Source organism: Halictus rubicundus, chromosome 11, assembly GCF_050948215.1.
Source record: "Halictus rubicundus isolate RS-2024b chromosome 11, iyHalRubi1_principal, whole genome shotgun sequence".
Lineage (NCBI taxonomy): Eukaryota > Metazoa > Arthropoda > Insecta > Hymenoptera > Halictidae > Halictus > Halictus rubicundus.
In genome coordinates this window covers 13241646-13263810 of record NC_135159.1, presented here as the reverse complement: position 1 = coordinate 13263810, position 22165 = coordinate 13241646, and the positions used below count along the sequence as shown (strand labels likewise).

The following is a 22165-nucleotide window of genomic DNA, read 5'->3' as shown; positions in this document are numbered from 1 at the left end:
TGGATCCCACTGGTCTAGGAAACACTGGTTTGCTATTCGCATCGTCCTAAAATCACAATCCCCAAGCACAAAATTGATTCTTCTCAACAGTCACTTAAACTATCGTCACAAACTAAAAAAATTGTATAAATTGCTACATTATTGAACTAAAAAGTAGCATTATCTAAACTATGATATCATCTGAGTCCTTCTAAAATCACAATAATTCAACACACGACTGATTCCTCGAAACAACAATTCCTACATTGTTGAACTGAGGAGTACTAATTTGTTCTCTGCATCAGAATATGCAAACATAAAATTCTCCAAAACAGCAACGTGAACTGTCGTCACTAAAACCTTTGCAAATTGCTACATTGTTAAACTGAGGAGTACTAATTTGTTATCTGCATCACAATATGCAAACATAAAATTCTCCAAAACAGCAACGTGAACTGTCGTCACTAAAACACCTTTACAAATTGCTACATTGTTGAACAGAGGAGTACTAATTTGTTATCTGCAACGCCCTAACATCACAATACCTAAGCACACAGTTGATTCGTCGAAACAGCAATCTAAATTGTCACGAGTTTCCACGAAATTGCTACACTGTTGGCCTGGGAAGTTCCAGATTGTTAACTACAGCGTTGCAACGTTACGACGCCCAGGCAGAAATTTGATTCTTTGAAGCAGGAAGCCGAACCGCCATAACCGATTCCTACAACTTTCGAAATCGCTATATTGTTGGCCAGATTGGTACCAGCATCGTTCCACGACCACAAATCCGAAACACGAGGACCCTGAAAACAGCAACGCGAGTGGCTGTCGAAAAGTTTTATAACTCTCGAGATTGCATTATATGGAGGAACTGCGAGGGGCAAGTTTCGTGTTTGTAGCAACTTGTCGAGTGGCACAAGTCGAAATTCTTTCGAGGGGCCGCTTAGGATCAATCTCCTGGCCTCCGTGGGGACGGGAAGTTCAGCAGTGCAGTCGCGGTAGCATCGCAGAGGCGGGGATGATTGATTCATGATCTTAATAGAGTTCAGTGGCTCCGCCGGGGGTTCAAAGACTTCGTCATGTTGGGCAACGTTGACATCGTGGAAAGTTCGAGTGGTCTTGTTTCCGAAACCTTGACGATAATTCGGATGATCGAGAGATCAGATTAAGGTCTCAGACGACTCGAATACTCCCTTATCTACACTCTTCGAACAGGCATTATCGTATCAAACTGTTATCGATACGTTTCGCAATTGGACACTTCCATTATTTTCCACGAAATCACACTGTTCAGCATCTAGAGTACTTAGCGGATCGAGAGACTTTCGGTGTTTGTGGTGTGACGCGGAGGTTTCGTCATACTTCGTCAGAACTGATCAGATTTAATGTGGTCGGTCAGCTCCGAGCACGGTACAATCTGATTACCCTAATTGGTATATTATGTCCACGGTTAATGTAGTTGCCAGGTCTAGCTCCAAAGAAAATAGTTTACGATGTAGCGTGATGTTGGCCAAGATCAACAATTGTCAACATTGCAAATTTCGCTGCTAGATCATACGAAGACGGATGATCTTGCACCTGCCAATGACTTAAAATACAATCTGAGAAGATTGACGTCTTTGAGGTGGTATCTATCGTGCAGGATTTCGGTAGGATGTCTCATAACTGGCCGAAGATCAACGATCCTCAATATAGCAACTTAGCTTGTTCAGGATTAGCCGAAGACAGCAGATCAGTTCACAGTAGGTCAAGGATCGAATGGTCACAGGACTGAATCCTTTAGCAAGGGATCTGTCATTCTGAAGGATCCGAGGACTGTAGACGAGCCAATGGTTGAACATGGCTTACAGCACTGTTAACAAGAAGATTGGCAATCCTCGATACAGCAGAGAAGCCTCTTCTAGATCATCCGTAGACGTCTAGGATTTGATAGTGAGAAGAATTGTTTAAAAATTGAATTATCACTTTGAGTCCTCGTTCAGCGAGGCCTAGGTGTAGTAGATCATCTAATAATTGTCCAAGGGACTAAATTACCTTCACGACAAATTTACCACTTCCCAGATCACTCGAAGGCACTAGATCACCTTTTGCACCAGGCCAAACACGCGCAAGTTCATTCAACACCTGACGGCCTCAACAATGCTCAACTTAGCAAGTTAGCTCCTTAATCAATTCAATCATCAGCTCTAACTAGCCCCTCCTAGATCATCCGAAGACATTCTATCATCTTACTCTAGCCCAAGGATTTAATTGCCACAAGACTGAATCCTTAAAAAAAGAAGTTGTCGTCCTAAATCCTTCATGAGCATGGTCTAAGCACTCTAGACCTTAAAGGAGACCGTTTGCTAGGTAAAAACTTGCAAAATCCTTCAGAAGTGGAGCTATCATTGTGAGTCTTTGATCAGCAAAGTCTAGGTACACTAGGACCCAAACAGGTCCTGTATCCGAACAGGTCCCAAACTGTTCCTAAACCTATCCGACCAATACCTAGCTGACCCAAAGACACTGAACCACTTCGTACAAATCCAAGGATTTAATCGTCACTAACTGAATCCTACAGAAGTGGAGCTATCATCCTAAATCCTTGATCAGCAGAGTCTAGGGTATACTAGGACATCTCAGAACTGTCCTCGCAGGTCCCAAACGGCTCCTAATGCAATATGGCCAACATCGACCAACCGTAACAATCCTGAATACATTAAACTGAATAAATCAACTCCTGAATAATTCAGATCTTCAATAAATTGAATCCTCAATAAACCATTTCCTCATCAAACAAAATTCACAAACCCAGCTCCTCCCAGGTCAACAAAGACTCCCAAACCGTCTACCGCCATCTCAGAACGATCACAGTCACAAAATAAAATCCTGTCGATGCTAATGCGTCATTACGAGCTCCAGGCTAGGATGCAGTTATCCTAACGATGCAAGCGACTGTCCGAAAGGACTCCCCTGCACAACACAAACACTGTCTCACCTCCACTATCCTGCGAGTCCTGGCTGCAGGCTGGCGAGGGTGCACACGTAGGTGGAATTGCGTCAGGAGTTTTTGCCTGCGCACCAGTGAACAGGACACCCGGGCTCTGGCATCCTCGCGCCCGGCGCGATCGAGGACTATGGGGCCAGAGACTCGCGAGATCGACGGCGATCCACACGATCCACGCGCGTCACGGGTAAACGATCGCGATCCGCTCGAGGTCGCGCGTACTGTCGGACTGAGAGCGGCGTCGAGCTGCCCTCCTGCGAACCCAGACACCAGCGTCGCGAGCATGCTCGCTCTGTCTCGCTCATGCCCGCTTCGTTCCGCTCCGATCCGCTTCGCTCGGCTTCAGCGCGCTAGAGCCACGCTCTGTGGCGAGAATGCGGATTTTTCTCGTGACGCACGCTGGTCCCACGGTTTTTAGTTGTTCCTTCTTTTTTTTTTTTTTATTTATTTATTCAGGAGACCTAGGCACCTTTTGGGTGTGCACGAAATAACTATTGTTCGGCCTTTTTCCAGGTTCATGATTTTTTTCTCGGAGTCTACTGCAGCTATCGACTTGAAATTTTTTGAGCTTCTAGTGGGATACTGGAGCCGTGTTTTTGCCAAAGGAAATTTTGGAATTGTGAATAGGAAAAATTTTACAATGCTATCTATGTGGGGGTCTCTTTTTATTCCTAATTTTCTTTTTATATAAATGATGCTGCCATTTTGACTGGGAGTTGAATTTTCGAAAAAGCATTTGGCTGGAATATGTGTTAGGCTTAGTGGCAGGAGCATGTCAAATTTAAAGTCCGTCGGTCCAGTGGTTACTGAGAGAAAGGTACCTGAGTGAAAGTAGGACTTTTCACAAAATGACGAATGTTTGGGAATTTGTTGTGTCCAATTGGTTGGACCAATCTTTCTGAAATTTTAGGGCTACTTTGTCACAACGTTCAACTTCAAATCTACGGTATTTTGAGTCACGAAAAAAATTTTTTTGGTTTTAGTTTCCCACCCGGTATATCGTGAAAAAATGTTTTAGAATGATTGATGGGTGTGAAAGTGGATTCTTCAAGTTTTAAAATAAGCTCGGACTGTCTGACAATTTTTTAATGAAGTTCTAACAGTTTGAATGTCGACTATTTTTCAAAGATTGAAAGTGTAGTGAGTGAGTATTTTTTGCTGCCACTTCGGAGCGGTTCGTACGAGTTGTATTTAAACTTTTTTATTTGTTCTTGTGGGAACCTACAGTGACGGAACGTTTTCTTAAAAATGTTTTACCGTGCACACTTTAACCAGTACGTATTAAAAAGTTTCGTGGACTCATTCAATGTCTGCCTGAAAGTCATTTGCCCTCGAATTAATTCTGTTCGATATTTTCTTGCATACAAATTCAACTCTAGCATTTCTAGAATGACGTTGTGGAGCACTTTTTTCCTTTGTCTCCGAGGGGATCCACTCGCGGAGGCGGAATACGTTTATAGCAACCGGCGAGTTTCGCTGACTTCGAGGATGGAGGGCGTGTTTGATAATGCAGCAACGCTGCTTGTTGCAAGAACGTGACGTGAGTGTGCTAACTCGTTAAAAAGCTGTTCCTGTTTCTCTAAGTGTTTCCAGAATATTTGACAATTTTCAATGTTGACCATTCGTCTCCTCATTTTTGTAGATTATACAAACAACGAACTTTTACAAATTTCACGAATCTCAAAATTAACTACGAATGAACTCTGTACACTACAAAATTTTGAAGCAGATTGGTTGCATCGTTCACACAATACCACACAATACACCTAGAAGCAATACCTTCAACATATTCGTTATCTTTCTGCATAATTACTAAAATTTCAGCGATAGCGCTCTACAATAATTCATGAATATTCGCCAAGGTTACCTTAACAACTATGTAAACTTTGATAAAGATATCTTGTTTATTCTACCGGCAAAAAATTTCCAAAGACTTCCATGCATCGATATATTTTCCGGTATAATTGACTCCGAATAGAATCATAAATACACTAGATCAAAGCAAAATGAACAAACACACAATTTTTAAAAGAATTCCTCTCGAACAGTTCAATCTAGTCGAGGTTTGCACAACCTTTCTCCAATGAGCTCGCATGCCATAAGTTTAAGTTCTATCTATTTGTTCAGCATTAAGTCTGAAACTGCACGCGAATTCAGGAGCGGTTGGAACTCGAGGAGAGCCTGTTCTCTTGCTGCGATTCGCGCGAGAAAGATAAATATTGAGTTCGGGGGAAATGGCTACTGAAATATTGAAGATGGCGTGGAGACAAAGGAAATAATTGAGCAGAAACGTCGTCCGCCGTAATAAATAAGGAATCGCGGAAGAGGCCCCGAGAGCCGACGCAGGAAAAAAAATGACGGCAGAAATTAATTTTTCTCGTGCTCGTGACTCTTATGCAAATGGCGCGGGGCGTTCGCTGCGTGAAACGATAACCGTTTCGCAACCACGAGAAACAAACCATCAAGGAAATATTGCGATCTACGCAAATATTTGCACGCGGGTCGAATCGATTTACACGCGTCTAGAGATGCACGGTTTTGGACCGTAGCCATCGGCTCCATTTCGATCATGCCATTCACTCATGGCCTCGCTGGACCTTTGAGTCACGCGTGCTCGCGAGAATTCGTCACCTTCCTCGTTACAAAGCGCAGTTTGTTAAATATAGACCGGTGAAATATCGTAACAACGCCTCCAAATAGTTTTGGAAACTCAATTCTTGGAAGAAAATTTCTGGAACGATATTTCCTGCACCCATAATTGGTCGAAGTTTGTGCAAACTTGTGCATTCATTGCCCAAACCAGCTCAAACTGTGTTAAGTGTTGGTCGCATCGTTTGTTAGACCACTGTGCAACTCAATTCTTGCAAGAAAATTTCTGCAACAATATTTGCTGTACCCATAATTGGTCGAGGTTTGTGCAAACTTGTGCATTCATTGCTCAAACAAGCTCAAACTGTGTTAAGTATTTGTCGTATTGTTTGTTAGACCACTGAGCAACTCAATTTATGCAAGAAAATTTCTGCAACAATATTTGCTGCACCCATAATTGGTCGAGGTTTGTGCAAACTTCTGCATTCATTGCCCAAACCAGCTCAAACTGCATTAAGTGTTGGTCGCATTGTTTGTTAGACCAGTGAGCAACTCAATTCTTGCAAGAAAATTTTGGAACAATATTTGTTGTACCCATAATTGGTCGAGGTTTGTGCAAACTTGTGCATTCATTGCTCAAACAAGCTCAAACTGTGTTAAGTATTTGTCGTATTGTGTGTTAGACCAGTTAGCAACTCAATTCTTGTAATATTGTGTTTGAAGCAATATTTATCGTACTCATGATTCGCCTCTGTTTGTACAAACTTGTCATTGATTGAAGAAGGCTGAAATTGTAGTCCGTTATTAAAATGGTACTAAAATTGTGGACTGAGTCCGTAGACAGCTGACAGGTTGAAACTGCGTTTCCAGGTGGATTCTGTGTTGCTCGGTTTTTTAGATACTTCTATTTTTGAAATCTCAACCGCAGAAAATGAAATGAAAACATGAAAGATACGGTGCAGGTTCAATCATAACGAAATCAATACCCGGGTATTCTTCCATGGAAAAGGAGGCCGTACAGGGTTTGTTCGAACACATGCAAGAGGGAACCTGTTGAAGCTGAAACATGATCAAACGAAATTCTATCGGCACTATAGTAGTTAAATTGAATTTCAAAATTGGTTCATCGCTTGCGTATTCATGACTGCTGCGATGGAAACAAGAGTCATAGTGATCGAAGTCGTGATGTCATACATGTGGGTTCATACATGTTCATACACGTTCATACATATTCAAACACGCTCAAAATAATCTATTTTGTCCACAGTTCTACTGTTCTGCTACAGTAAGAATAAAATAAATAAAAATTTTAGTCGACGTGCAGCGACAAACATCTTCAAACATGCTCATACCTCCTCATACAAGCTCAAACGCGTTCAAACAACAATTTCTTTCCCATTTCCCGATAGAAATCGAATGGTAACGTGACTCTGGACACAGATATGCCAGCTGGTGTGACGATAAGTGAGTCACGTCTGAGGCCTACGTTTGCGTCATCAAAGTGATTATTCAGGTCTCGGGAAGTCAAGGAAGCCGTCCGAGTTTCCGTGGCAAGTTCGCCGGGGTCTTTAGCGAGCAGGCTTTCAGATGAACGGCGCGGATGGGGTGCGTTCAAGGCTGAGCAAGTCCTTTCAGAGGCAATGCCAGCCGCGCAGGGGGCAAGCACCTGTACTATATTAAGCGAAAAGGGGACGGAGCATGCTCGTCGCCGTGTGAGCAGACTTCCCCGGGTGAGGAAAGGTCAAGCCACCGGTGCCCTAGCGCTTTTGTCCGCGTCCACGAGTGGAACGCCGGCACCCGGTATCGTTACAGATACGGGCAATTGGATTGATCATTAAAGAATACTGTCACGTCCCGGCGCATCGCTGGGGGAATCCGGTTAATTCTTGTCAGGAAGCAGCGCGGAGATGCTTCAGCTTCCGCACTTGGAACCGAGCGCTATTGACCAATGCCTCGGACCGAAGAGCTCCAGGCTGCGAGAGGGTCAGCGACGGTACCATGATTACGTTTGCTTTCGGATCAATCGAATCGTCTGCTTGGAAAGAGAAAACGGAATAGGGTATCGGGTTTCGAAGTTCGGTAGAATCTGTGTCAAGCTGGCAGATGATTTTCCGGCCGCTGGTAAACAGACGACCCTCCGTTTTTACGACGATCGATATAACTGAATTTCATTTGCCAATCACGGCTTTGACTCAAGACGGCGAATCATTCGGTACTTGGAACGCGATTTTGTGCGCTGCATTTCGCATGCGACCCTTCTGGACCCTTCTAGACCTCATTAGACCTCGGTAGGGCAATTCTGGATCTTATTGGACCTCACTGGATCGTTCTGAAGCTGATTGAAATTTTCTAGACCCCACTAGAATTTTCTGATCCTCTCTAGACCTTCAGTGGACCTCAACTGGACCTTTCTAGACCTTAGTGGACCTTTTTAGACCTCATTGGAACTTAGCCGACCTCAACTGGACCTTTCTGAAACTGAGTGAAATTTTCTAGAATTGAGTGGACCTCACTAGAATTTTCTGATCCTCTCTAGACCTTCAGTGGACCTCAACTGGACCTTTCTAGACCTTAGTGGACCTTTTTAGACCTCATTAGACCTTAATGGACCTCAACTGGACCTTTCTGAAACTCATTGGAATTTTCTAGACCTCAGTGGATCTCACTAGAATTTTGATGTCCGTTTTGGACCTCCAGTGGACCTCATTGGACCTTAGTCGACCTCAACTGGACCTTTCTGAAACTGAGTGAAATTTTCTAGAATTGAGTGGACCTCAATAGAATTTTCTGATCCCCTCTGGGCCTCCAATGGACTTTATTGGACCTTTCTAGACCTTACTGGATCTTATTAGACCTCGTTGGTCCTCACTGGACCTCACTGAACCTTTTTGAAACTCACTAAAATTTTCTAAGACTCAGTACACCTCACTAGAATTTTCTAGTCCCCTATGGAGCTCCAGTGGATCTCATTGGACTTTTCTAGACCTCATTGGACCTTAGTGGACCTCATTGGACCTTTCTGCAACTGAGTGAAATTTTCTAGACCTCAGTGGACCTCACTAGAATTTTAAGGTCCCCTCTGAAGCACCAGTGGACCTTATTTTCCCTTTCTAGACCTTACTGGACATTTTTAGACCTCGTTGGGCCTCACTGGACCTCACCGTACCTTGCTGAAACTCTTTGGAATTTTCTACTCTTCAGTGGACATTAATTTCCTAGTGTTAACAGAATTGAAAAATTCTGGAGTGCACTATAATGATCGACAGCAAGTGGAAGTAACCGATTTTGATAGAATGGCTTGGCGTTTCGGCGTCGAAAAAGGCTACCAGAGCAGCACGTCAAGAACGGTTATGATTTAATATATTTTGCGAGGGATTCGAGTTGCCAGAAGCAGACGTCGGCATCGTAAGAAAATAAAGGAACGAGCTTTGAACGGCATTAAAAGTTTATCCCTTCGACGAAACGGGAAGCTTTTGCAAAGGAGAGTTTTAATTACGATATGCTTTGCCTCAACCGATAGTAACTTTTTTCCTCGTTGCGAGATCGGGTCCGAAGTTTGAAGCAAACAGGACATCGTCGAACTTACCCGCTATCCATAGACGGTCGATGAAAGGCGAAAATTGTTTTATTCAATCTATATACTATTTTATCAATAGTCCGGAGAATAAAACGACGGGAATACAGTTTCACAAAATAAAGAAAAGCACGCTGTATCGATGACGTAACATGGCCGGTTAATGGAACAGTTTGCCAGCTAAAAGCTTAACGTAAAACACGATAACACCGAGCGACACAGAAACGAGGAGCATGAAAAATGCCGGCTACAAGCCGGAAGATCAACAAATTAAATAACCAGCGTAAATCGCGCTGAAGCTCGAAAAGCAGACAGTCGAATCCCGACGTGACCTCGCATTTAAACAGTGGAATTTTCAGAAAGAATTATCTGGATCTCCAATTTTTCATATCAATAAGAACGATGAAATAAAAGTTCTGCAATTTTTGTTTTCATTCGAGACCCTTCCACAGACCTTACGAGACCCCTCGGGATCTCATTCGACATTAGTCGTGTTTTTTCGACGACCTTGGGGACTCGGTGAATGTCATTAGCAACAAGAAAAAAAAATTCTCTAATTTTATTTTCATCTTGCTTTCCATAGTAATTGACCCTATTCCACGATATCACCGCACGAAACTGAAAATGGTGTCTCTCCGAGTTGAAAATATTTCCCTCCCGAGATCGAAGTACTCGCAGCCCGAGGGCTGAGCTCGCAGAAAATTCTTCGTTCCCTTGAATAATCGCGAACCTCTGCCACGGATATCGCCCGAGGATAACACACAGAGGCTCTCGATCCTCCTCCGCGGAAATTTCAAAGGAAGACCGCCGCTACATGACACGAATCATTAAGTAGAGTAAATACAGGGGACAGACATGGACACCGCCGTTCCTCCCCGCTCTGGGGAACACGTGATGTTGTTTTAAGCTGGAGGACGTGTCGGGAAAATTAAGACGCCCTTCGTAAACTAATAATTATTTTACCCCGTGTTACGCTACCCGCTATACCGCCCATAAAGATCGGAGACGCGATGCAAAAGTTGCCGGAAAATGCAAATGCAAACACTTCATTTCAATTTCAGCAATGATCTGGCGAGGCGGATCATTTTCTGTGCTCGAGCATTTTCGTTTGCGGTCGTTGGAGTAATTGTTGTCGGTTGTCGAATTGAAATTTTTATTAAAATATAATATTACATATATTTGGTTAGGCATAGAATATATTTATATATGACATACTGCGTTAGGCATAGAATATATTAATATATGATATACTTGGTTAGGCATAGAATATATCAGTATATGATATACTTGCTTAGGCATAGAATATATCAATATATGATATACTTGCTTAGGCATAGAATATAGTAATATATCATATATTTGGTTAGGCATAGAATATATTAATATATGATATACTTCGTTAGGCATAGAATATATCAATATATGATATACTTGCTTAGGCATAGAATATATCAATATATGATATACTTGCTTAGGCATAGAATATAGTAATATATCATATATTTGGTTAGGCATAGAATATAGTAATATATCATATATTTGGTTAGGCATAGAATATATTAATATATGATATACTTGGTTAACTCTTGTCCTGACAAAATATACTAATATATAATATATTTGGTTAGGTTTGGGTTAGGCATAGAATATATTAATATATGATATACTTGGTTAAGTCTTGTCGAGACAAAATATAATAATATATAATATATTTGATTATGTTTGGGTCAGGCATAGAATATATTCATATATCATATATTTGGTTAGGCTTGTCCTGAATTTATAATATATTTAATTACATTTCTGTTAGATACATCATATAATACGATATATTTGGATATCGCTGGGGTATGTGATATAACCGATTAAATCTGGCTCGACAGTTCAAGTATATTGATCGATGCCTAGGCTAGGTTTTTAAATGCTATATCGGGTTAGGTCTGGCCGCTATTGATAAAAACGTAATCTGCGATTAATTCTCCCGGGACTGTAGCCACCCATTCTCGACTTAAACTATTAGTATCGTAATCGGATGAACGGTGTCCGCTGATCGATAAATCAATTAGGTAACAGATATGTAATTATGTGTGAAACTGGATCGGATAAGGCGAAGCGTTTCGCGGGAAATTTTGCGTCGCTGCCGCGAGAAAGGTTCGTTGTTAAATTTCACGTTGGCGGTGCCATAGGTGGCGTTCACTGCATCCGGAAAGCGGAATTCAGATTATTGAAAGCAGGAACTCGAATGGAATTTCTGGGTCGTTAGTCAGAGTTTGCATTCGTAGAAAATCCTCAAATTTTGAGGGAAACGTCCAAAATTCATCATCCGATAATAATTCATAAATCTGCAGAGTGGGGCAACTGGGTTGAGCTATAATTTTCCTTTCAGCCGGTGGTGAAAGATATTCCTTGAAAAAAAGGATAGTTAAAACCTTAATGCAGGAAAAGGATTGGCCCATTTTCTTTTTGCATCGCAGTTTAACCCCGGGGCCATAAATTGTTCGCACTATGTTGCTCCGAGAGGCAGAATAAATTAAAATAAATGAAGTTGATTCTATAAAAAGTTCACGAGATAAAATATCTAAAATATTTAGTATAAAAGGTATAAAAAGCTACGAAATATTGATTCCACGAAATTAATTAATTGTTTAAATCCGCGTTGTAACAATTTCTGTGAGTTTACGTTGCAGTTACTTTATTTTCTGATATATCTGCACGTATGGCTGACCATGCGTGTGCACATTCTACTTAATCGATTAAAACATGCCTTTAATGTTCCGATGCATTTCTCACGGGTACAAAATTAGGAGATAGCGTACAGGTGACTACAGGAATAGAAAGACTACATGTCCACGCAAACTTGACGCAATTAACAATTTCTCATGTCTGGCCTTTGCTATCTGAATCTACTGACCTACTTCCCGTTGCAACGATTCACATTTAAAAGCAAGACTTTCGATTATGAAATTTTTCAGTGACTGAAAATCGACTCTTTTGTAACACATTTTTCCTTTCTAGACAAACATTACAAAGAAAAGGATCCATTCGGTACAATACAATCAAAAAATTCAAAAATTATTTATTCACACAGGGCATAAAAATGAAAATAAATTCGATCACTCCTAATTCAGTAAAAAATATTCATCTATGAAAAACTCAATAATAAATAGTATAATCGATGAGTCATTGAAATATTTTTAGCTGTAGTTTCGCTTTCTTCTCAATTGTTTTTTTTTTTTTTAACAACTCGCTGACTAATTTCGACTATAAAATCCCCTGAATAACGAACTAACACAGATCGACCGAGACCGCACACCTTCCAATTCCCTTCCGCTTATTGATCAAGAATTTAAAACTCGGCGGGAATGAACACCGCAAATATTGAACACGTTCCTGAGTGTTTGGTTTGATGGTTTGGTGTTTCTCGTTCGAATGCAAATATTGGCCGACTGAAATGCGTAACGCGAGAGGCGCAGGCTGATTCTACGGGGAGACACACACACACACACACACACACGTTGTTTTCCTCTCGTTTCCTCAAATAAATAACGGGCGAGCGTGTCGTCAAAGAGATCATAAAATTATAGCGCATGTACGCGAGCACGCGCGACTGCCACTTACTATTCCAAGAAAATTATAAAGTAATTTCCAAGCGCAGCGCAGCACGTCGCGCCCCGTGATTTTTATAGCGACAAATATTTATAACCTACCTACTAATAATCTTCGTCAAGATTCTATAAAATTTCCTCCCATTACCATAAGACAATCTATCAAATATATCAATATATTAAACAACAAATTATATCATATATTTGCATGTCATACCGCATACATTGTAATATAAAATTTGTTGTATTATTTCAAACGTTTAAACATATATAATTTTATTACGTGGTATAAATTAGAAGTGCATATAATATTTTTTTGAAAATATATGTATATCATATCAGCAATGATTATAGTGTCTTTATTATATCTTTGGCAGCACAGTTTTATGAAACGCGACGCGTATAAATTATTGAATGTCTGAATGTCTTTGACGGCTGCAGGTTTCGATGGGAACAATGAGATTGCCCAAGTTGGAATCTGTTTTTAATAGAACGAGCAATACATATCCCCTTTGGTCCTCTGACACGTCTAATGGCGTCACTTCAATAAAGGATTACGAGTGTTCCCATTAATTTGTAGTTGAAATTTCCACAATGCTCCACGTCGGCTTTTAGCCAGACTGCATTCCCGTCGACAATTTACACTCGGGTTGAGGCGTGACGTGACCCGCGGAATTTTAGGAGAGTAACTATGCCCACGATCGTAATAAAGCTGTCGCCCTAACGACCCGGTTCAAGTCGACTTTTTATTGTTCTATAGAACTGATCAGCCTTGTAGATCCATGGCAAGGTAAACTGAAAATTACACGCTCACAGGATTTAAATAAAATTAACGTTGAGAAAGAAGTTTTATAATGCTGTCAACTACGGTATAAAAAATTACATTGTTCAGTAATACATTGGTTTTACGAACTGAGGAAATTTTAATATTTTTATTCAGAAAGCCAGAACAACGTATTGCCACAGAGTTGAAATAAAATTGAAATTGAAAAAGCAGCATTACATACATTAAGAAAAGCTTAACTATTTAATTTAAATAAAATTTCATTCGTGCAAAATTTTTTCGTTTCGGTTTAATCCGGCCGACACGTTTTATATATTATTAAAAAATTCGTATCGAGTTTTAAAATACCCTTTTCATAAAATGTCTGGCAACGTACTGTCTCATTCTACTTGCGAGAATATTTCTCTTGCGGATGGAACGCAATTAGCAATTTATCGTATTATTTCTCCCAATGTTTTATAACATATCTCCGAAGTGTTTTGTAAAATAGAAAGTTCTGAAGTAGCATCGAGTTCCGAGGAAAGCTGAACAATGTTGTTTCAAGAATTTCACCCTGTCGCAGAAAGTTCCTCTCGTTCGCCATACCAAGTAGGTCAATTCACATTTTATTGCCGCTCGCCGGGGTGCATGTAAAAATATATGGTGGATCGTAACTCACGATATTGATCAGAGCTTTACTATACGAGATCGCGGAAGCTCGACGAGCTTTCGAAAAGCTCGCGAAGGTGGCACCGCTCTCCGACTCAAAAGTTTACCAGCAGGAGTCGCCGTCGATTTACCGACGTTTCTGAATCACTATCTCGACGGTTCAACCAACCACGAGAGACATCTTCATGCGAAATGTTTCGAATTACAATAATAGAACGAGAACATCCACGAGTGAATAAATCAAAATGAAAAATGGTCTTGACGCTACCAGTCAAAATGGAAAGCCTGTTTCAATTAACAACTCTGACAATGATATTTTTAACTATCCTCTAATTCACGAATTTTCGACATTTTTCAGAATCATACATTTTTTATAATCCTAATTTTTTAATTTAAAAATTGAGACGGCTAAATTCTTGTTAATGACACAATCGAATTAAAATCACTGTGGGGTTGGTTTATAGTAATCGTCTCGGGCATACATGCAAGGAAAGTTTACGGAATGTTACAGGTCATTGCTTTACACGCATTCGTGAATGCTATAAATATTTCGACACTGCTAATCCATTCATCAGGCTCGCTTGCTCATCACCACGAGACAATTAAGAGATTCTCAGAAAGAGCCCATTGAAAAAGCCAACTAGAAACACAATGACATCGTATTAAACTGGCCATTTCACTGAATTATATCGCCAGACGCCATAAATGCATCAGGACACACAAGCCACCTATCGGTGCTAACTACCCTCAATTTAGCTACAGTCTGAAAGGCTAATTAAGAGATTCGAGGAAGCGATGATGAAGAGGACCTGATGAATCTCAGGAATTGAGTTTTAAAACTAACCCCACACCCTGCCAACTTCACCATTAAACGGCTGAAGCTATCAATGATCATGGGGGCATCCTAGTCATCCTAGTTACTCCCAATTTTGTTGTAAACCAGAGAGACAATTAAGAGTTTGTGAAGAGGCAAACAAGGGTGCATTGACATCTCATCGAAGGCCCCTTTCAGATAGCATAGAGGCCACAGACGCATAAAAATCACCAGACCCTAAAATCATCTTAGCTCCCCTACCCTAGCACCCCTATACTCTCTCGGAGCATGATACACTGAAGAAGGCATAGCAAATCTCGACAAAGGAGCCCCAGAACCAACTGCCAAGAGTGTTTCGCTATACCGCAAGGCACAGTTTCAGCTGGTCGTAAACACGAGGGTGAACAGTCGCAACAACAAAGACGTCAGGCAGTCGCAGTTTAATCTACGAAATTTATATGCGACCCTCCATCATTTCTCCAGCGAGCACGGGGCAACGCAGCCTCTCCACAGAGACACACCGGCCACCCTTTTCCAGATAAGGGTGCACGCTTCAACCACCCTGGAACACACCAGTGATTTATACTCACCGCACTTCATGGCCGACCACCACCGTCCAACCCCTGCGCCTTCTCCTATCTTTCCTGCGCAATGATTCCGCGACGCTGAGCCTCTCCATGTCAGGACACGTGTCCCCAACAAATCTTCCAGACACCGCGATTAAACTGCCCTCGAACGACGAACTTTAACCTCGGCCACCACGCGGATCTTCATGGTACACCGTAGCAACACACCGGCACCGACAACTTCGGGGATGATGTCCCCAATTAACCCCCTCTTGTACTATCTTTCTCACTGGTTCGATAACCGTAATTTATTTGATGCTGAGGGTAAAAGAAAAATTTATCATTGGTACGACTCTTGAACAATTTTTTCAAAATAATTTATTGGATGATCAACTTATATTTTAATGGTTCGATTTTTGTAAAGAAACGAGTCTGTTGCAACGGGCTGTTGCTACTGATCTTTTTTGGAAAAACAAATTATTGCGTGACTATTTTCTATTCTAGTGACTGTATTTTCATAACAAAAATGTAAAATGATATTTTCTAGGACTGCAATGAAAATTTGTAGCGGCTAAATTTCCGTGGCAGAAATATGAAATATCGAATGTACTATGTACAGACGTAATTAGTCTAGCTTAATTAGCCGAGCTCTGACAACTGTCGCACTGACGTTGTCAACCACCCTGACAGTCAATTCGTTTTAACGACCACTACTGTCGACCAAGATCATATCCACCGAACAATCTTCTCAATCACTATTTTTGGAAAATTAATTACCTCAACAATTCTTTAAACAGCACTATACCGAATTTTACGAGCACTGGACTCACCGACGACACTTCCGGCATTCACGGATCAATATTGAAAAATCTCACAGGATTTCGCGTCACGAAAATGAAAATGCCGATGTTTTCACTTTGCACTTTGCGGAACTCACATAAATTGCGATTCGTTTCGCACGGGAGCGATGGAACCGGAAATAGGGTGCAGCGGCAGGACGAGAAGGACTTCCGGTAGCGGCGTTATCAGAGAGCTATCCGCCGATCGGGGAAACGAACGCGCGTCAGATAAGCTTCTGAACTTCGCGACGCGCCGCGCAGCACTGAATGCCGCATTGTATTTATAGAGCGAGTCGAATTATTTTGAACGGCGCGTCGCTTTTCCCACGTACGCGTCGTTTGTTCCGAGCCGCACATTTGTTCGAGGGTGACTTTCGCGGAAAATGGCCTTTCCAGCTTTTTTCGCCGACCGAGGATTTTCTGGCTCACGTGACCGTCGTGGCTTTCGCGTCGCGTCACCGTTCTTTGAAGTATCGCGCGTGGGGTTGGAAAATCTGTGAACTCAGTTTCGTCAAATCTAGCCTCTGGGAATTTTAATCAAGTCACATCTAACAATTTTAAATTTAGAAATGCGGAATTTGTATTTATTGATATCTTATTTATTCAAATTTACTGGGATCTGCTACCCCACCCACGTTAGTAATCTATTGTTAAAGAGTATTATGTTAATATGAAATTTTATCTGGGTTTGCTCCGCCCATTGCTGTCTCCGCCCAACTCTGGTCACGAGGGAGGGGATGATCTCTCTCCTGATTAGCGCAGGAGGTGAATGGGCGGCGCAATGGGCGGTGACCACTCCTCTCATTGCTATAGTGGGAGCAAACGTTCTACTAACCTCGAGTAAACAATTTTCTCAGAACTTTCTACATGCTTTCGTAAAATAATGAAAAATTTATTCTCCTTGCAAAATAGTCCGTCACGCCCCTTTAATAATTAACAAATATAATACTCAATAAGTCCACCATTTCTAGGAAACAATCTGCGAGACATTCTTTTTAAAATGTCATTCAAGTAAAATCACTTCGGCATCAAAAGCTGGACGAAGTACCATTTCTCAAATATTATTTCTCGGAAGTGTGAAAAAATCGCGCGTGCCAGGGAGCATGCGAAGATCAATATACCGGGTGGAACGAGAGTTCATGTGACCCTGGCTCGAGGTAAAATATTTCTTTTCCGTTGAGAAGGCCATTAAATTTTTCTCCGACTTCACTGTCACCGAAAATTGAGCACCACTGGCGGGAGTGTCGTGTCGAGGCATTTTTTATATAGTTCCTTTGGCACGTCGCGCCGAGTCACATTTTACAGGTCGCGCCGACGTCACGGCAATGAATTTTTCTCCCACACGTGTTCGCGATCACCGTCCCGGGAAAAATGACTGCCACGCGGATAGGATGACTCGAAATTCCTCAGTGACAAATCCGAGAAGTCGATAGAAAATTTGGGAATCCTAGAAAGATGTTCCGAGGACGGAAACGGCGTGATGTTGCCTTTGGCAGGTCGCGCAGACCCCGCCCCGAGTCGCATGATCTATCGCCGGCTGTAACTCGTTTTAATAATCCCTAGAACGGCCAACGGTCCACATTCTCTGAATGCTAAATTAGTATCGTTCTGATCGTAGGGCTTCGTTCGGGGACACGTGTTGCTGGCCCATGGAGACAGAAGAATGTTTACAGAACGATGGCCGGTGCCGTGACAAACGTTGATTAATATAACGGGTGGCCGGTGCCAACACTCGTGATTCAACGGATGCGTGCGTACGCTATAGTTCGGTGCCGGTTTCTGCGCGAACGAACCGGGTCGAGGTCCGCTAACCCTGGCAGAGAGTGGTTGGTTCGCAAAAATGTGTCATGGTTGTCAAAACCATCGTTGGGTACCAGATTCTTTTCTGATAGGAACTTTCTATTTCAGAAAATTAACTGGAGTGACCTGGGTAGGTTGTCCAGATTAGGTACTCCCAAGTTAGATCATGAGATAGATGGTACTTTGATTGGGTCACGCAAATTTGGAACAGGTATGGTTAGATCATTGGGGTTAGTGACTTTTGGCTGGGTTCTCTAGTTTGGGCTAAGTCTGGGTTAGTTGACGACCTGGTTAGGTTTTCTAGGTTAGCCTGGGTACTAATTTAACCATAAATTTGGAACAGGTACGGATTGGTTATTGGGGTAGGTAACTTTTGGCTAGGTCCTCTTGAGGTGGGTCTCGGTTGGGTGACGACCTGGTTAGGTTTTCTAGGTTAGTCTAGGTAGTAATTTAGGTATTGGTTCAGGTACTCACTCGGGCACTAACTCAGGTTGACAGCTACATATTAATTCAGGTGCCGAATCGGGAACGATTGCCCGAGGGATCGAGTCAGGTGCTAACCCAGGTACTGGATCAGGTATCAGCCCAGGTACTGGATCCGTTTTGGGTCCAGGTACTGGATTCAGTTCCAGTGTAGGTACTGCATTCAGTTCCAGTGTAGGTACTGGATTCAGTTCCAGTGTAGGTACTGGATCAGGTACCAGTCCAGGTACTGGATCCGTTCTCGGTCCAGGTACTGGATTCAGTTCCAGTGTAGGTACTGGATCAGGTACGAACCCAGGTACTGGATCAGGCACCAGCCTAGGTACTGGATCAGGTATGAGCCCAGGTACTGGATCTGGCACCAGCCTGGTACTGATCAGGTACGAGCCCAGGTACTGGATCAGGTACCATCCCAGGTGTTGGATCAGGTACCATCCCAGGTACTGGATCCGGTCCCAGCCTAGGTACTCAATCAGGTACCAGCCCAGGTACTGGATCAGGTACCAACCCAGGTATTCTCCACGTTAACTATGTTAGTAACGGTTCAAGTTATATTTGTTCACGTTACAGCATAGACCTATTAGACCAGATCAGGTACTTTGGGTTAGGTCAGGCACGAGTTGGGTCCTACCGCACTAGATACTACTTCATGGACAGTAGTATGTATCTTTTCGTGTCAGCTGCCTCCGCAATAGAACATGTACGTCACCGGACGTCTTTTCCGATGTATTTACTTTGTATCCGTGAAACATTCCTCGAAAAATTTACCGCCGTACTTAAGCGACTGTTTTCGCCGCAATCGAGAATAAATTCTTTCGCGGACGTCAACGACCTCAACAATAGGCCTCTATTTTTACCGATTAAATGCTCGTGTGTCGCCAGCAGCGCGGGTACGGTAAGCGCGACACAAAATAGTTCCGATTGTTGAGGCTAGACGTCGAAAGGAACGTGACGGCGTCATCGAAGGTGCAAAGAACAATTTTTACAAACCGGGCCGAAGCACGGGGTGCGAGAGGACGCGAATCGCGAAACGACAGGGGTTATGTTTAGACCGCCTCGGTTGTCGCGAGGAGTCGCCGGCGGAAGGTCGCCGATTATTTATCGTAAACAAGAAACTTCGCGTCGCGAATATAAATCGTGGGAGTCACGGGGGCCAATTATAATGGCCGTATTTCGGGAACCGTGGTGCCCGTGGCACGCGGTGGCCAACTTCGACGCGGCGGCGGCGTCGGCGGTGGCAAACTTCGTGCCCGATTTTTCTCACGCCCGTGCGAAAAGTTGGCAGGACCGATGGCTGACGCGTGATCCAAGACGCGACGTGAATCATAAGCCGTTATAATCCCCGAAGCAGGCTGTTCGCCAAATTCGGATATTCGAGGAGAAACGTCGCGCACCTGCTCCAACAGCTACGCAGCTCCTAGAAACTTCACTCCCACCCCCCGAAGAGTATACCATCAATCACACCCCTCCAGAAAATACTGTGGTTGACACAATTATTACTATGTCCGCCACATATTCCGTCTCCAAGACGTGCCTCCCATAAATCTCCATGCGAATTTCGAAACCGTTTCCCGAGAAGTTCGACTTTCAAGGAAATATTTGACTTTGACCATTTTTCGCGATCCAACCGTAAACGATAGGGGGATGATTTTTACTGGGAATTATTCTTCGGACCCTCCCGAGTAACGTGATATTTATTTTATTAATTTTGCGAATGTTTACATATATTTAAAAAATTATTGGAGAGCCGCCTGTGGTACGACTATCTCGTCGGACATTTTGTAATTTATTTTGAAGACTAGGGAGATGGGGCACATCTTATCTTCGACAGAGAGAACGAGATAATCGCGTGGACAATGACACGATGTTCTCCATTGTTTCCTGGAATGTATCCGACAACGAAATTAATTTTCTCTAAGCTAAATTACCCGATTAAATAATAAAAATATTATGTTGGATGTCCGAGGGAGGTTTGTGTACTTAATGGGACAGAAACGACGCTATCGATCATGACTACACTGTCTCGTACTTCTTCTGCTTTCTGTTCCGCGTCTATTTCCTCGCCGTCGCGGGGTGGACAGTTAGCAGTGCTTAATGGTTCATATAATTAATCGCAGGTCCATGCTCAAGTTTGTACCGGGCTCACCCTACATACTTCTTTCCGACGCACTTATTCTTCACTGCCGGCGAGAGTAATTTCTACTTCTTAAAAGCTGAATTATAGCCGGCCGGCCGTCGGGAAAACTTCGTTGCTCGGGCGAATTTAAGAACCATGTAACGGCAAAGTTTCCTCGATCCTTTCTTGACTGCCTGGAAACTCGCTGGTCTCAGAATGCGCGAACTTTCGCGATCGCACTACGTCTTCTTCTTGGTTCCAAAAAAGAAACGAATTTTTTATCTGCATTCCTTTTGGGTTATATTTTCTGCAACTATTTCTCTGCAATCTCTAACACCTCCGCCTATACAATTTTTTTTTCTTATTGCCCGATTGGAATTCAATGTGACGCATTTTTTTGAACATTCAGAATAGACGGAGGAACAATGGGCTGTAAACATTTTTTGGATTTTTTCGATACTTGCTCGTAAAATAATTTTGACAGCGCAGTATCGAGTCAGCGCGGTGAAGATCTTGGAACCGCGAGGAGCGGTATGTGGGCCACAGCCTTGTCACGAAATCCGCGCCCGTTATTTTGTAATTTTGCGATGGAATTGCAAGATACATTCATATATCCATCGAGCATTGACCCGTTTTCGTGATTACGAGGGAACGGAATTTTTATCCGTGCCGCCTTCAATTTTCCTACTTCACCGTCAACCCAAATCGTCGACGCACCTTCTCGAAAATAATAGCATCATCATTAGCCGCAGTTTAGTCGCGAAAGAGGACGAACTAACAACGTCATAAGTTAGACTACGTCCGAGTAAAATTTGCAAGCATTAATTTCAAGTAGAACTAATGCTACAATAAATATCACGAAGAACTTAAAAATATCGATTATTCAATAACAGAGGATTCCCGCAATATATTAAAACAACCGGCGCAGGATATTGATTTATTGTGTCCCACTAAAATCTACCATCATCCTTTATTACCCGTCGGATTTTCGAACATTTAATATCCCTCGTAATTAAAAATAGATTGAAATTTACAACCGGCATTTATAGGATAAGACGCCGTTAACTGAGTTTCGAACTCAGGCACCATCCATTTGGTGTTTAATGAAACCGTTCAATTTATAGCCTAATCTTCCAAGCGAACTTTAACACCGTAGCTGCTTATTAACTGAAAGACGGATTCTGAAAACCATCCATGATATTCGAGCCGGTGGTATGGCAGAAAAAATCATGCTAGGCACCTCTGTTATCAACGGGTTCGCGTCGGTAACTTTGCGATATCGTGGCGCCATCAGTAGACTTCCAACGAACTGTCTGATAGAGACAGGGTTATACTACTGCTTCCAGGATAAGGACACCAAAGCTCCCACCAATCAGACATGC

At 42.4% G+C, this 22165-nt stretch overlaps 2 protein-coding genes across 12 annotated transcripts in view; one reads left to right on the top strand and one right to left on the bottom strand.

The window, feature by feature from the left end:
* Positions 1–22165, top strand: part of LOC143359119 (uncharacterized protein F13E9.13, mitochondrial) — a 281397-nt gene that overhangs the window by 14092 nt on the left and 245140 nt on the right. The gene's annotated exons all lie outside the window — the stretch shown is intronic.
* The window catches only part of Dnc (phosphodiesterase dunce), a 385323-nt gene that overhangs the window by 173980 nt on the left and 189178 nt on the right, over positions 1–22165 (bottom strand). For 5 of the 11 annotated variants that reach the window (XM_076796802.1, XM_076796803.1, XM_076796804.1 and 2 more), the window contains exon 1: positions 2957–3213. The exons of 5 other annotated variants lie outside the window; for them this stretch is intronic. Coding sequence is in view for 1 of the 6 variants with exons in the window: in XM_076796813.1 (XP_076652928.1) it covers positions 15570–15658 (89 nt within the window). In the remaining 5 variants the exon portion in view is untranslated. Of the gene's footprint in view, positions 1–2956; positions 3214–15569; positions 15878–22165 lie in introns of those variants that run through there. One more of the 11 variants, XM_076796813.1, reaches the window with a different exon arrangement.